Source organism: Diabrotica undecimpunctata, chromosome 2 (genome assembly GCF_040954645.1).
Source record: "Diabrotica undecimpunctata isolate CICGRU chromosome 2, icDiaUnde3, whole genome shotgun sequence".
Taxonomy (NCBI): Eukaryota; Metazoa; Arthropoda; class Insecta; order Coleoptera; family Chrysomelidae; genus Diabrotica; species Diabrotica undecimpunctata.
This window is the reverse complement of record NC_092804.1, coordinates 61,925,161-61,941,035: the sequence shown is the minus strand read 5'-3', so window position 1 is coordinate 61,941,035 and position 15,875 is coordinate 61,925,161. Positions and strand designations below refer to the sequence as shown.

The 15,875-nt window shown below is 32.7% G+C and overlaps 1 protein-coding gene across 9 annotated transcripts in view; it reads right to left on the bottom strand.

Annotated features, from left to right (window-relative positions):
• The window catches only part of ckn (CRK like proto-oncogene, adaptor protein), a 474,381-nt gene that overhangs the window by 24,994 nt on the left and 433,512 nt on the right, over positions 1–15,875 (bottom strand). For all 9 annotated transcript variants that reach the window (XM_072523031.1, XM_072523025.1, XM_072523030.1 and 6 more), the window contains 3 exons: positions 13,802–14,023; positions 7,146–7,358; positions 3,646–3,882 (listed from right to left, as the gene is read on the bottom strand). In XM_072523031.1, coding sequence (XP_072379132.1) covers positions 3,646–3,882; positions 7,146–7,358; positions 13,802–14,023 — 672 coding nt within the window. The remainder of the gene's footprint in view (positions 1–3,645; positions 3,883–7,145; positions 7,359–13,801; positions 14,024–15,875) is intronic.

Below are 15,875 nucleotides of genomic sequence, written 5' to 3'. Positions count from 1 at the left end.
CTGACAATAAAAATTAATTTTTGGTGCCAACTTTAAGACTAATTACCAAAATTTTAAGACTTATTAACACAGCGAACACTTTGTAATTTAAAAAAAGTTACACAAAGGCCCTTGAAACTGTCAGTGGTACATAAAAGAATTTTTGACCTATTTATAAAATTTGGTGAAATAGAATATTGTTTTTAATTGACTAGGAGACTTATGTTCGGTCAAATCATCAGAATGATCGATCATAAATATATATATACTGCTTTATTTACTATATGATCTCAAAAATAATATGTTTTTATGATTGTGTACATAGTGTGAAAATAAAAATAAATGTAAAACAATTGATCCTATTTTATGAAAAAGAAACTAATGGCATTCAAAAATTATTGTTAAATATCGTATCATGCTCAAATATAAGAAAAATAAAAAAATGCAAATCTGAAAATTATAGGATACTTTATTTCCATCCATCTGTTCGTTTTTAAATTTTTATAAAAATTAGTACTTTTTACAGAATTGTAATATAGACTAACTGTCATATATTTGCAAGTATATAAACTTTTAAAAATATATAATCCAACATCAAACAATAAGATCAATAGTATATTTAAATAATACTTTATCTTTTAAGTATTACAAAACGTACAACTATGTATCTAAAAACTCAGTGACAGTACAGTTACACTTATTAAATATTATATTATATCATATATTATATTAAATTTAATACTGCATGAAAGAAAGCAAAAATCCAAAACGTTCTGGAACTTTTTATAGAAAAAATTTTCTTCGTCAAATTCTTCCACCTTGACATGGTGATAGAACTTGACCCAGATAGGCTGATGATAGTGGACCAAGAGAAAAACAACAGTCAAAATAAAGGCGTATTGTATAGTACCCAAAATTTCATAGCAGTTGCGTGTCTAAAAAGTACGAATGGGAATGTTATACTGGAAGCCCTGTATTATTTCTTATGTCTTCCATACTGGTGTGAACACAGCAAACCGAATTAATGAAAATGAAATGAATTCTAAGAAAGACCCAAATACTAAAAAACTTCTTCCGGTAAGAATAAGAGGGGTTACTAGTCTATACAATATTGGGACAGAAACTGTCTCGGTAATGTTTATCCCAAAATCAAATAAGAAATGTCAGGACCACGATGGAACAAAGTCATCATACCACGGAACCCTCCAACTTATCGGCTACACCCGACGAGAAAATTTTATATGGAGCAGAGCTTTAACTTCCTTCTCAAAAGATTACGATGGTAAAAGTTTACAAAACTACTCTAATTGGGCTAGAGATAGCTGTGATTGCGAAGAGCTGCCCAGACAAAAGACTCAGGTCTTGGCAATCCTGGGCTCCAAGTCGTCCGCCGCTCGTGAACTACATGTGAGATAATGAGTCCAAAAATTAAAGATGCTGCACCGAGAGCCGATGCTAGGTGGATGAAAAGATGCAAGAGCCATGCTCAAGACCGAAGGGGAATTCATGCAGACCGACAACACGCCATAAAAGCAATATATTGAATATATAAAATATTAGGAAATTAGATGTTTGGATGTAATTATTTGTTGTAGAACTGACCTATGAAATCAGGAGAAATCCTTAATATCCCCATAAGAACATTGCTGAATTTTAACTAGAGCACAGAAGTTCTTGATGTAGTTTAATGATAGGACAGAGTTTGATACAAAGGTTTCAAGACCGAAAACGAATAATGTCTGGCCTAAGATAAAAAAGAAGAAAAATATTTTTATAGTTTTATCGACTAAAACATTCATTCAGTAAAATATTTCGTTTTTATGTTATATCACGGTAAATCTCCATCTGCACATGTTTCTATTTCAAGTGTCTCACATCACGTTTTTCTTAGCCTCCATCTTCCCCTTGTTTAACCCTTTTGATGCATATTTCCCGGGATTGGCACTTTGGTATTCGTCGCTCGGTACACATGATACGGTTACTTGCCACTGTTTAAGTTACGGAGTTGAGTTGAATTTTAAGATGAACACATGATCGTGAAGTAGATGGCGAATAGGGTAAAAAACTTTTTAAAAGCAGTTTTTTTATCATGGACTACGGACGGAAATAAAGTAAAACGACCAGAACGCAATAAAACAGTAATGACAGATCGCGCGATCATACACTACTTGGAACAGCAAATGCAGTTTCATGCGTGTTTCTTAATCAAATAAAATAAATTAAAATAAATTAAAATAATTTAAAATAATTTAAAATAATTTAAAATAAATAAAAATAAATAAAAATAAATTAAAATAAATAAAAATAAATAAAAATAAATTAAAATAAATTAAAATAAATATTAAAATAAAATAAACTAAAATAAAAAAAGTGGAACAGTAGGTGATACTGTAGAATAGCGCGGAGCTTCTAGTATTCTATACTTTTAAAATTTAAATAATATATTTAAAATTAAATAAATTAATTTTATTATTTATATATTTTTTATATTAAATAAAACTTAATAAATTATTATTTATACGTGGTGTACGCAACGTGGTGGCTCCTAACTTATGACAAACCTGTCAAATTCAGACCAAATATTAATAACAAAACATACGAGTAAATAAATATCATTTGAAAGTAAATTTAATTCTTATATAAACTAAATATTTTTAAAAATAATAATTGTATTTATATGAAATTATTTTAAAACAAGAATTATTATAAAAATTTAAACAGATGATTCAATGCTGTTATTAATCGGATATGAAGGACATCTAGTGACAGATATTCTTTTAATTTTTTACTTCTTATTTAATGTGTATATTTTGTTAGTTATTTTTCACGCAGTTTTTAATTTAAATCTGCTTAGAGTAAATATATGATGACTAGAAACGAATATATCCAGAGTAGTGAATCGATGTCAAGAACCGCTATTTTATGACGGTATCGGTGACGACGCCTTCTCGTGGCACTAGTTCCGTGACGCCCGCCTCAGCATTTTACTGTAGAAAAAAGTAATACAACGCCAGTATAGAAGCTTCGCTTCAAAAATAAAATATAATAAGAACCATCGCTCCGTGCGTAACTTTCTATGCTTCCCCTTCTCGGTCACTCCCGGAGTAAAACATTCTGTTTTTAGTATTTACATAAAAAGAATCTTTTCGAGATCGATTTACCAACGAAGGGAATATCAATGGTGAACCATTTGCACAGGAGGGTTCAGAATATACAGATAAATCGGTCTAGACCATTAATGGCACCTCGGGAAAAAAAGCCAGACAAGAGTTACTAGAGATTATTGGTTAAGATTAAACGTGGATAAATTTAGTGGATAGATTTGCAGAGAGCCGAGGAACATTGGTCTTGTAAGAGACAGGGATAACTTATTCAGAGTAGGTATTGCGGTAAAGAGGAACTGATACTGCATGTTAAAGAAAAAAATATTTGATGACGCAAAAGTATAAATGTCAAATCGTAAATTTTGACAAAAATATCGACTGCAGTTGCAGTTATTGTTTACGGTTATATGGATAATTTTCTACTCTACTGCTATTACGTATTATAAATACTAACTAAAGGATAACTAACCTTTGATAAAAATATGAAAACGAACAGATAATGAAAATATACTTCTAATATGGTGATAATGACGAGCACATAGTGTTTCTAACGTGTACTTACTTGTGTAGCGTATATTCTGTTAGCATCAGTATGTATTCTTTTTCCCGACTTAATATCTTTAATTCGTTTAATGGCTAGCATTATTTTCTTTTGATGGCCTAATTTCACTATTCCGAACTCTTCTAAATCTTCCCATGTTAACTGGGTGACGTCGTCTACTGTCTGATAGTTCTGTTCCAAAAGAGCTGGAAGATATTCGTCTAGACGCAGTAGATTTAACCACTCTTCTAAGGACCCCTAAAAATGTAAAAATTCCCATTTCAGTTACATTTTTAATCATATATTATCAAAATTATATTCAAACTTTACATAAAACTGCAAAAAATGTTGAAGCAGTTTTGCAGAGAAAAAAAACTTGTATTAATTAGTGAATTTTTAAAAATCAGCACAGCGATATGAATGCTAATGCCTAAAATAATGTCTGCAACTCCAAATTGTTGGTTATAGTTTTTTATGGCACTTTTAATGTGCAAAAATCGGTGTCTTGTTAATTATTTTTATTTTTATTGTATCAAATCAATCCTTAAGGGTAACATGAGCACAATATTATAAAAGTACATGCTAAATTAAATTTGACCCAATAGTTTATGCAAAATGAACGATGGAAGATCCAAAAATGTCATTTTTTCGCCATTTTTAATTTTTGAAATTAGTGCTGTAAAAACAATTTTTTATATACAAAAAGCATTATATTGTAGATCTTTTAATTACAAATCGAATGAGACTTCGTATGATACGATCGGTCAATTACTTTTCAAGATACATTTAATTGTTTATAAAAATTCTTAAATATTCATAAATTTTGCAGGGCCAGAACTTTATTAAAAAAAAAAGATAAAGATCTAAGTAATTCTAAACCTTTCTCTTCTTGGTCGATTATATTTTATGTAGGAATAAAAATATTTACTCAAAAATTTCTTTTATCCCTTATTTATTGCTTTGAAGTGGGGCAACTTTTGCTTTATAAAGCTATAGCGCTCTCTATACATTACACACATTTTTAACTTATTGATTCTTATATCTAAAGTCAGGACTAATATTAACAAAAAAAATTTTCTACGACCAATAAAAGTGGAGTTACCATAATTTGTCTAAATTGTAGCAGACGTTGGAGCGATTGGGCTACTCTCCTCTATTTCCTCTCTAACGTAGGTTCAGCTTTAAAACGGCTAGTTGGATCGTGACTTACGAGAGGTTGTTGGAAAGAGGGTAGCTCAAAAAATAAATAATAAAGGATTGGGGTCAGAGAGTGAAATTGTCAAAATACCGTTAAGCTTATAGTGCCTAAATTGACTAAAGATACAGGACCGTGCGACATAGAAGCGAATAGAATACAATGACATAGCGGTATGCCATAAAAAGCTTCAACTTATTTGAATTTAAATTAGGCTAGATTTTTTTTGAATGCACAAAAACAAATTTACGCATTGAAAAAGCCAGAGCCGCCTTCTATAAATACAGAAAATTCTAATTAATAGAGATATTACGTTAAACCTTAAAATCAGATTAATACGCTGCTACATATTCTCCACATTGTTGTATGGTATGCAGAGCTGGACCCTTACAGAGATATTCGTGAAAAAATTGGAGGCCTTTGAGATGTGGATTTGTTGTGAAGTTGGGTTGATCGAATAAGAAATGAAATAGTTTTACATCCAATGAAAAAGAGCACAGAAATAACAAAAACGTTATAAATTCGAAAGTTACAATATTTCGGTCATGTCATGAGAAATACAGAGAGGTATAACTTTCTTCACCTCATAATACAGGGTAAGATCGCCGGAAGGAGAGGCCCAGGACGAAGAAGAACATCCTGGCTCCGAAATCTCCGAGAATAGTATCAAGAAAACAGCGCTAATTTATTTAGAGCCGCCGTAAACAAAGTTATTATTGCCAATATGATCGCCAACGTTCAATAATCGGACAAGGTACTGATAGAAGAAGAAGTGCATATATATACTAAAGACGTACTGTTTTTTTTTCTTATAATATAATACTCGTTTTACTAATAAGTTCGTAGAATATTAAAAAAATTTCATTTAAAATTGAGTATAAAAAATATATCACATATAAAATAAAGATGATTAGGAGTAATTTAAAAATAAATGTTAATAGACACTGTGTTACATTGTGTAGACACAATGTTAAATTTTCAATCGGAGCTAAAAACCGCCAAAATGTTCCGCTACCCCAGAAAAAAAAGAGAGATATTGATCCATATCTGAGACACGATAAATTTTTCCGAGCGCCGCGGATTTGAAGTTCGGAATTAGGTTTTTTTTCACCCAGGTCCGACAGGAGAAGGGTTCCCACCACCAAGCTAATTCGGTTACTCGAAAAAAACAGTCAACTTTACTCATGTTTTCTGATTATAAATAGCAGTTCCTAAAAATCTTCATAAAATATAGACTTTTATCTATTTAACGGCGCTGATTTGAATTCTTAGTTGTTATAAACAAAGCAGCTGTAACTTTTTAAACAAATTAAGCTAACTCCACTTAAATAACTTGCAATTTCCCACGCGTTTGACTTTTGCAATGACAATAAACAAACCACAAAGCCAACCATAGGAAGTTTGCTGAATTAACTTACGAGTTTCTATGTTTCGCGCATGGACATTAATTCGCGCGTCGGAAAACGGTCATCGGTGTATATTTTTTGTGCAACTCAAAAGAATTATTTTTTTGTTATTTTTTTTTGTATTTTTCTGTTAATTTTTATTTAATTCCAAGGCGGCACGAAGTTCTCCGGGTCAGTTAGTAAGTATATTCATGTAATGAAATTATAATTCATTATTCCCTTATAAGAATAATGTAATATATATATATATATATATATATATATATATATATATATATATATATATATATATATATATATATATATATATAATGTCAAGTTGACTATACTTTGTAGAAATTAAAGACTGTTTAGGTTATATCATAATAATTAATCAAAAAAAAAAATTGCACAGCTAGAATAAGATCGATAATGACATAATTAAAACAAAAGTATACATACGAAATACAAATATAAATTATGGTGACAAAATCCTAAGATAAAACGTGAAAAACTTTAAAGATATGCAAAATGAAATACTTAAGTTAGTCAACAAATTAAAGGTACTAAATACGTAATAATAAAATGTTTATATGTAATACGTAATTATTCCGTCTGCCATTCTCAACGGATCATCCTGTATATAAGTCACCATCTATTCAATCTAAGAATATAAAAAGATGATTATATTTAAGAGCTCGAACACTTCTCGAAATGTATTTTGCAAAAACTTGTAAAAGAATTCGATGCAAATTAGAAATGAAGCTAATGTCAGAATAACAATAAGAACTAAATTAAAACCCGAACCATTTAAAGGGATAAAATACAGAAACACGGACTTTAGGGAATGAAACCTAAAAGCAGACACTTTTAAGAGACTTCATTTAATTACAGCCGTACAAAAGAGCTTTTATGACTTCTCCAATTACATTAATACTTACTGGTATGAATTCTGGCAAGTTGTCTGGAAGATTAAGTTGGGCGATTTCAGCTTTTAGCCGTTTTCTATGATTGGGTTTTTTAATTCCTATGGCAGTCAAGTCCTCTGGCGTCATTCTTCCGATTGTAGGTAAATCGTAACCGGATGATATAAATAGTGGAAAGTATTCTTCAAATTGTAAATCTACTAGCCAGGAATGAATGATTTCTTGATCCTGAAAATAAACACGTTTTTATTAATAAAGGTCAAAAAGCAGTGTCTAGTTTATTTTTAACCAATTGATAACGTATATTATCACAATTATTATCCATCAATAGGCAATAAACCGTATTAGAATAGAACGAACTCGGTTGGCCTTGATTAAAGAACTTATTTTATATTAAAGGAATGATTTTTAATTTAGTTAATATTAAATTCAATCCATTTGTTCCATTATACACATATTTATTAACTCAACAATAATAACTTGCCAATAGTTTCAAAGTTAATCTCTGTATATATGTTCAGAAGTAAGTGTCTTCCCAAAATCTCATAAACAAAAAAGGAGACAAAACAATTGTGCAAACTAATTGCTGTTACTAGTTCTATACTGAGGTTATAGGATGTATACAGAAAGAGAGTCTTCTTGTTGTATCAGAAAATAGCTCTGTGGTCTGTAATAGCTGTTGTAATACGTATTTCCAGCTTTCATACTATGTACTTTTTGAAAGGTCTCTTTGTTGGCTTTCTTATCAGAGGTATGAGTATATAATCATTACACTTAATAGTTGAATATCAGTTAAACTGTGATGCAAAGAGTAATGGTGAAATTAGATCCAGAATTGGACAGACCAGCACCGCTTTTAGAAGGATGTCCAAGGTATTATGTAACAGAGACTGTGAATAAAAGTGATAATGTAAATAAAATAAAAGAATTTTAAAAATTTCTTGAGTGTAGAAGATTTGAATCTCACTGTACTAGAAAGTATCAGCAAAAGCACTGTGATATGTTCGAACAGGACTTGTCCTAGTCGGACCATAAACCTCCGGTCACCAAGGTACGAGATCACTAGTCTTGTCATGGCCCGCTGTAATATTATTCTCTCATTTTAGATACTAGCCCGCCCTTGATGTCATACTCTGTCAAAGACTTTGTTTACATCCATGAAGGCCGCTCTTGTGTATTATTTATCGTTTAATCCACCTGGAATGTATTCGGTTAGTCGGAGTACTTGATGTTCGCTGGAGTGCCGTGTTCTGAATCCAAATTGTGGTTTAGGAATTATCTCAAGCTTGTCTGTCTCTGTTTGGAGTCTGGTTTGTATGACTCTTTCTATTATTTTGCTGATGTTACATACAGAAAATTAGTGAATAAACTGAAATCATCTTCTGGAGATGAACTGACAAACTTAAAAGGTATACATGAAGAGCGTGTATGCTCCTCATACCTGACAGGCGTAACTGTTCAAGCGTACCTGTCAGGTGTATCTGATAGTGTGTGGCGGGAATAAATAGCACCTCAGGCGACCTAATAACTGATGTCTGAAATTCGATACCTGACGGGCGAATAGACTGAACAGGTCTCAGGTTTTAACAATCCTTTAATGTGGACAGTTTATATTTTTAGGTTAAATCTTTGTAATTTTGATTTATTTTACTGTTCTGTGCTTCTTTAACTTTTGAAAATAAAAGTAATACAAAAAATGTCGCAACGACATAATGAAGTTCTTGGTCATTTCCTTGAAATTTATAAAACTAAACCTTGCTTGTAGAAAGTAAAAGATAATGAATAACACAATAGATACAAGAAAGATGCTGCATACAAGATTGCAAAAAATAAGAAGGGAAAGAGCAGATCATCTTCTGGAGCTGACAAACTTAACAGGTATACATGAAGAGTGTGTGTGCTCGTCTTACTTGACATCCGTAATTGTTTAGGCGTACCTATCAGGTACACCTGATAGTGAGTTGTCGGCCTAAAAGAGATTACAGCAGATATGATATAGATTCACATCGCTTTATTAACTTTTGAGGGTGCCTATGAAAACATTATAAGAAAACTACTTATACAAATAGTATGGACAAAGTGGTTTTGACACTTGCAGAGAATGCCTGAAATAGATGACCAAAAAGATAGAAAAATGGACTCCACGCACTAGTAGAAAACGAAGTAGACCAAGACGGTCATGGAGAGAAGAAAGTAGAAGAAGCTGTAGAAGACTCTATAGCTATTATATATATATATATATATATATATATATATATATATATATATATATATATATATATATATATATAGCTATTATATATATATATATATATATATATATATATATATATATATATATAGTAAGAGGATTCAATATACCAACGCAACTCATCACTTTAATGAAAGAAAGAAGCCAAGTTTCCGATTTTATAAAGAACTGACGGACACAATCAATGTTCGCAAAGGACTATGGCTTGAGAATGTCAAGTTAATACCAGATAATCAATAATAACAAAAAGTGATATCATATATCATAGCTAGAAGTTGTAGAAACAGAAAGCACCAAAAAGGTACCTCCAAAACAAAAGGATAGAAGAATATAACTTGAAAAGTGTAAAGGACTTCACATATCTGTCATGTCATTTATCTGTCATAAACATTTTAATCCGCAGACAATGTCAAAAATTTTAAATGAAACGTTTTGAAACAATATAAAAATTCAAAGTCAGAAACAAAGCTCACTGGCCTGCGTTTATTAGAAGAAATACTTAACAAAAACGAAGCTAGAAATATATAATGCTGATAGAAAATGTGACAATCAATCCAGTGAGCATATTTGAAGCAGAATTTACTAACAAAAAATAAAGGAAGTCTGAAGAGAGAAACAAAAATTGTAAGACAAAAATTGGATCGTAGAAGAACAATAACCATAGTGATCTTAACAAGACTGTTACGGTGATGTAGACAAATTGTAAAGCAGGAACGCAAAATACTAATAAAAGAATTATTCCGAGATGGAATTGCGTAAAGTGATACGTGATAATAATTTGTGAAATTAGGATTTATTTTGTTATGATTTTCAGAAAACGTATTTTTTAAATTAAAATTCAACCGCGAATAACGGTTTTAAACTGTTACACCAGTGTTTTTCGAAAATATTTGAACAAGACCTTATCTAGCGTATCTTGTTTACATAATAAAATAAACAATAACAGCAGAGTACTGTGGAAGATAACTCGTTTTAATAGTGATCATCATAATAAATGATAAGGGAGTTAAATGCTACAAACTTCTCCATACGATAATTCAAAATATGTAAGAAGTGTTCTTAAAACATGACTTCAGCCTCAGCAAAGAGTGCAATGCACTCTCGAATATAGTTGAGATATCAATTGTTATACAGGAAACTAAATAATAATTTAGGGTAACGAAGCAATATTTGAAAATGACAAAACAAGAAATGAAACCAAAAAAATCAATAGTTGTGTTAATTTTTGTCAAATATCTCTTTGGATACAATAAATAAAAATAAATTCTTAATTCTTTATTATTTGACGATTTAATTCCTCTAGCGACCGATAAAAAATAAACTAAAAACAACACAGAGAGAATTATGTGGTTACATATTTAAAATCACTACTTTTCACTTACTAACAAAATTTGAATGATAATTATAAAACATGAAAATGAAGATAGATAGAATGGTAAAATCAATATTTCGAGATTTGTCTTTTTAGTTCTACATACAGATATAAAGACAAAAAATATATAGACTTAAAGTACTGTGTAGCTTTTCAAAATATGTCCAACCAAGATCGATACACTTTTGCATACGTTCAAACCTTCTTCTTCTTCTTCTTTTTATGTAGACATGACTCTGTCTGTTTTTGAATGTGTCTCCAGTAAGTTGTCGTTCCCTCGTTTACGTTCAAACCAAATGGTAAAATAGTTATTCCAGTCTTCAGTTGACACCTGCTGTTTTAAAGGCATCGATGGCTTCTGGCAACTGGAATCGCTGCCCACGCATTGAATTCTTGATATTTGGGAAGGTGAAGAAGTCGTTGGGACTAAGGTCGGGGCCATACGGTGGATGGTTTAATAATTCGATATTTTTAAGCTCCAAAAACTCTATTGTCTTTTGGGCAGTGTGAGCACTTGCATTATCCTGATGTCGGATGATTCGCCGTTGTGTGCTGCTTTGTCTGAGTTTTGCGATAACTTCTGGTAAACAAACGGTTATATACCAATCAGAAGTAACCGTTCTTCGCTCTTCTAAGAGAATTGTTGCCATGTGACCAGATTTTGACACAAAAGTTGCAACCATTTTCTTTGACACACTTCGAGAACGGATCATTTTTGTTAGATTTTCCTCATCATGAAACACCCATACAGCGGATTGGCGTTTATTTTCCGGTTCGTAGGAGTAAATCCAAGATTCATCGCCACTAACAATACTATAAACGTTTTTTAAGTTTCTTTTGTTGAACCGTTCCAATGTTTTTCAACACCAATTCACACGAACCGTTTTTTGCTCTTCTGTAAGCAAATGAGTGATCCAACGGAAAACCAACTTCGTAACACCAAGTTCTTCATCTAGGATCTTTTGGATCGAGGTCTTTAAAATGTCCAAAGATACCTCTATCTCCTCGTATGTTACACTACGGTCATCCTTAATTAGCTGACGAACCACATCGATGTTTTGCCGTGTGACTGCTGTTTTGGGTGAACCTGGCCTGGATTCGTTGTTAAGACTGGAGTGACCATGTTGAAATTCGAAATACTCGTGGGAAATAGTTTATTGGTGTGACGCTTCATTCTCAAACACAGAAACTATTTCAGCGAGACATTGGCTGTTGGGATAATCCTCTCCGAAAATTGTAAAAAATTATTGCTCGAAACTGTTCTCGGCTAGATTCATTTTTCGACCGACTTCAAGCTAATTTCAAAAATTGTTGACTTGTTGTATAGCAATAAAACTCACGATTTATGTCAACAAAATAATGAGGTTACACACTAAAAAATTAATTTAAAAAAATAATAATATATCCACTGTTTGCCTGCCACTGCTCTTAGGTCATCTACCTATCTCTTTTGAGGTCTTCCCATGCTGCTTGTTGTCCTCCTTGGTCTCCATTCTCCGTGTCCACCTGTTATTGTCATATCTGGCTATGTGACCGGCGCAGCGTCGTTTTATTTTTTAAATGTCTTCCACGATATCCCTGATCTTCGTTCTACGTCTTATCTCGGTGTTTTTAATCAAGTCTCTCAGTGATATTCGAAGCATCATTCATTCCATTTCCCTTTGCGTTGTTTTTAAGTTTTTAGCAGATTTAGCACCTTTTTCTTTAAGTTTATAAGAATGGATTTATTTTTGAAGATATATGTTAGTTTACCGAACGAGGGCCATGCCAGTTATGTTCTTCTTTTAATTTCAGCATGTTGATCTAGTATTACCAGTTTGATGACATATCCCATTTATACATAATGTTCAAACTATACGTCTTTAATGTTTAAAATCATGACATCATTGACTCGTACTATAGTATTCATGTCATATAATGCTGTAAATTTTTCAACATCTTTGATGCTTACTTGTTAACGCTGATGATAATAAATTGAAACCGGAGACCTGAGTCTGGAAGAATTTGTGGAGATCTACCTATGATCTGAATAATTTACCAAGGATCCATGGAAATGCCAAAATACAGACAAGATTCAAACTAGAAATAAAAATAAGGATATAGAAAGCTGGAACTGCGTTTAATGTAAAAAAAATATTGTGTATTTTAAACCGCAGACTAAAATTGTTAACACAGATCCTTTAATACTTTCTTAGTTTTATTACATTAATAAAATGGGGACATTTGAGATGTGGGCTTATCGAAGAACCTTAAAAATCTCCTGGAACGATTAAATTACTAACCAGGAGTACTCCAAAACGTGAACAAAAATGAAATAGTACTTACAATTATTAAAACGAGAAAACTGCAGTGCCTGGAACATTTTACACCTTGAGATGAATATCAATTTCTACAATTGCTTGTGCAAGGAATATTGCGAGGAGCATGTCTTGATTGAGAAACCTTAAATAATGATCCGCTTGCATTTAGTTATATTCAAATCTTTCGAGGAACAGCCTCGAGAGTTAAAATTGCAATCATGATTGTCGTAGTTGATATCAAATTAACGTTAAAAAAGAAGAAGAGAGATGTTAGAATTTTCATTAAAGCGGCAAGAGATAATGTATACAAAGAATTCGTCCATTTGAATTGTGCAGAAGTGGAAAAGCATATAAAACAATGCCAAAAACGTGCCAAAAACGTTAGTATACAATGATTTACTAGAAACAACTAAAACTGAACCAAATCTTTTAATGAGCGTAATGCAAATTTTTCGAGAACGACAGGGAGAAACAAGAAGATATTGATTTAAAAGAAACCGCAAATGTCTAATTCATTAGACGTTGTTTTTTGTTTCGTTTTGTCTTCGCATTTCTGATATAGGTATTTATTTCAAACGATACTGTTTTGGTCACAGTTCACATTTGGCGATATTAATCAATAAAAAAAATATTTTCTCTAATTGAGATTTGTTGTTTGTACATAGTAAGTTTTAAAACCAAAAGTTGAATCAACTTTACAAGTCAGTATTGTTTTAAAATGTATGAGTATAGAATAATTCATTCTTACCGGTATTCCTTGGTGAATCATCCGTTCAATACGGCCCTGGTCGGAACCGATCGAACATGAACTTAAGGAACATCGTGGACTATTGGAGGAACCAATTGTACTTCTACCCGCCGTACTGAGGGGATGATAGGATGCCCTTCCGCTATCTAAGGAAGCTGTGCTATGTCTGGAGCCCGAACCTGCACTGCCACTCGACGAACCTGGACTGTCCCTACCGGGAGACTGCAAATCAAGTAATAAAAAGTAACATAAATATATAATAAAATATACTGTAAAAAATCATTAATGCTGAAAGACATAATTGGTCTCGTTTTATAATTACTCGTTACTGTTCAAATAATTAAGAATGACCCTGTACGGATTGTAATGGACCTGTACGGAGTTTTTCACATACAGTCATTATCGGCAGCTCTTACTTTCTCCTTTAGGTATCAAGCTAAATAGTGGGAGTGGCATACATATAACTGGCAGAATGAGAAGAGGATTTCCACAACTTCCACTTCACAGAAGACAACGGGGCGCAGGGCAACTTGTCCGGTTGTGTCACTTTCGAAGACCAGGCTTACACACATACTAATACACATAAAAATCTACACCATGGTCAATCAACAAATTACCAGACAGCCCTAATACAGCTGAATCATTATCTGGTGAGACTTTTGCTACAATTACTGCACTCTTCAATCACCAGGTATAACACCGTCGTCCTATGGGACGCACGACACAGGGGAAAAGTATTGTGATGCCCCAGAAACCTGGTAAATTTTGGGGGATTATAATAGCATTGGACGGTATGGACGCACTGCTGTGCCTAATAGGTTTTCAGAATCTACACATTAAAAAAATGTAATGAGAACGAGCAAAAAGGCTTTCATATAGATATGATACCGCAAAATAAAAAGTCTATCGCGTGCTGTATATCAGACAGCTTTCCAAGAAGAAGAAAACACACCATCAATGTTTAAAAATTCGAATACAATATACGTAAAATAACCGTAGACAGAAGAGTCTTCGTACATCCCCAAAAAACCAAACGAATCATCATCTAACCATAACTAAAGTCAACAAACAACTTACCCACGATGATGTTGAAGCCAAACTCAAAGAGTCCAGATTACCATTCACGAAAGTTTGCACAATGGCCAGATCCAACAATACCCTTATAAACTTCGTCCGAATCTATGCAGATTCTAAAAGAGTCGCACGCCGAGGCACTCTGGAGAGGTATCATTATCCAAGATTTTATTGCAAAATCAAACAATGCTGTCCCTCTTAGCCTGTAATATTGTCATCGTAACCCAGAATATCCACAAAAGATCACAATCTGCCCCAACTGCAGGCAACATCACAAATCCTACGCACTTGTTCCACAGCAAAGTCAGACCCTTTCTCACGAAAACAGCATGTCGCGAAAAGTCTGACCAACCATCCTCCAAATGTAGTTTTAATATTTTTTAACGTAGGAATGATGGCGCTCTATATTGTAACAAGATAGCTTGTTATAACATGTTTGATCAAACGATTTTAGCATCGGCAAGCAATAATTAAGTTTAGTCTCCACTCAAATTCGCTACTAAACTGCCGTATACATATCTCCAAGCAGGAAACACGCTTTAAGGTCGATTCTAGGCCCTAACACAAGTACTCAGAGTCCTCAAAGTACCTTGCCACTTTTCAGGTCTTTAAACTTTCCTCCCTATTTTCTTCGCCAGAAATACACTATCTGAAGTATAGAAACTATCAAAAACATCCATTCAAAGTGTTGCAATAAATAACAAAGGACTGGGCGAGATTGGTTTTCTGAACTGTTTTAAACTCATTGCACAACAATACCTATCCTAGTGAGAAGATAGTCACTAGCCACAGCTACCCTACAGGCCTTCACTAAATAAAGACCGAGAAAGCTTTAAGAGGCCATTCTCATTATGAGCTCAGGATTTTTATTTAATCAACCACCCGACCTTCACCGAAAAAGCTCTCCAATAAAATCAGTTAAAGCTGGAACAAAAAAAGGACGTCTGCCGATTTATTCGGAACCTCTGCCCTTTTGTCACCTCGGCCTTTACGAATCATT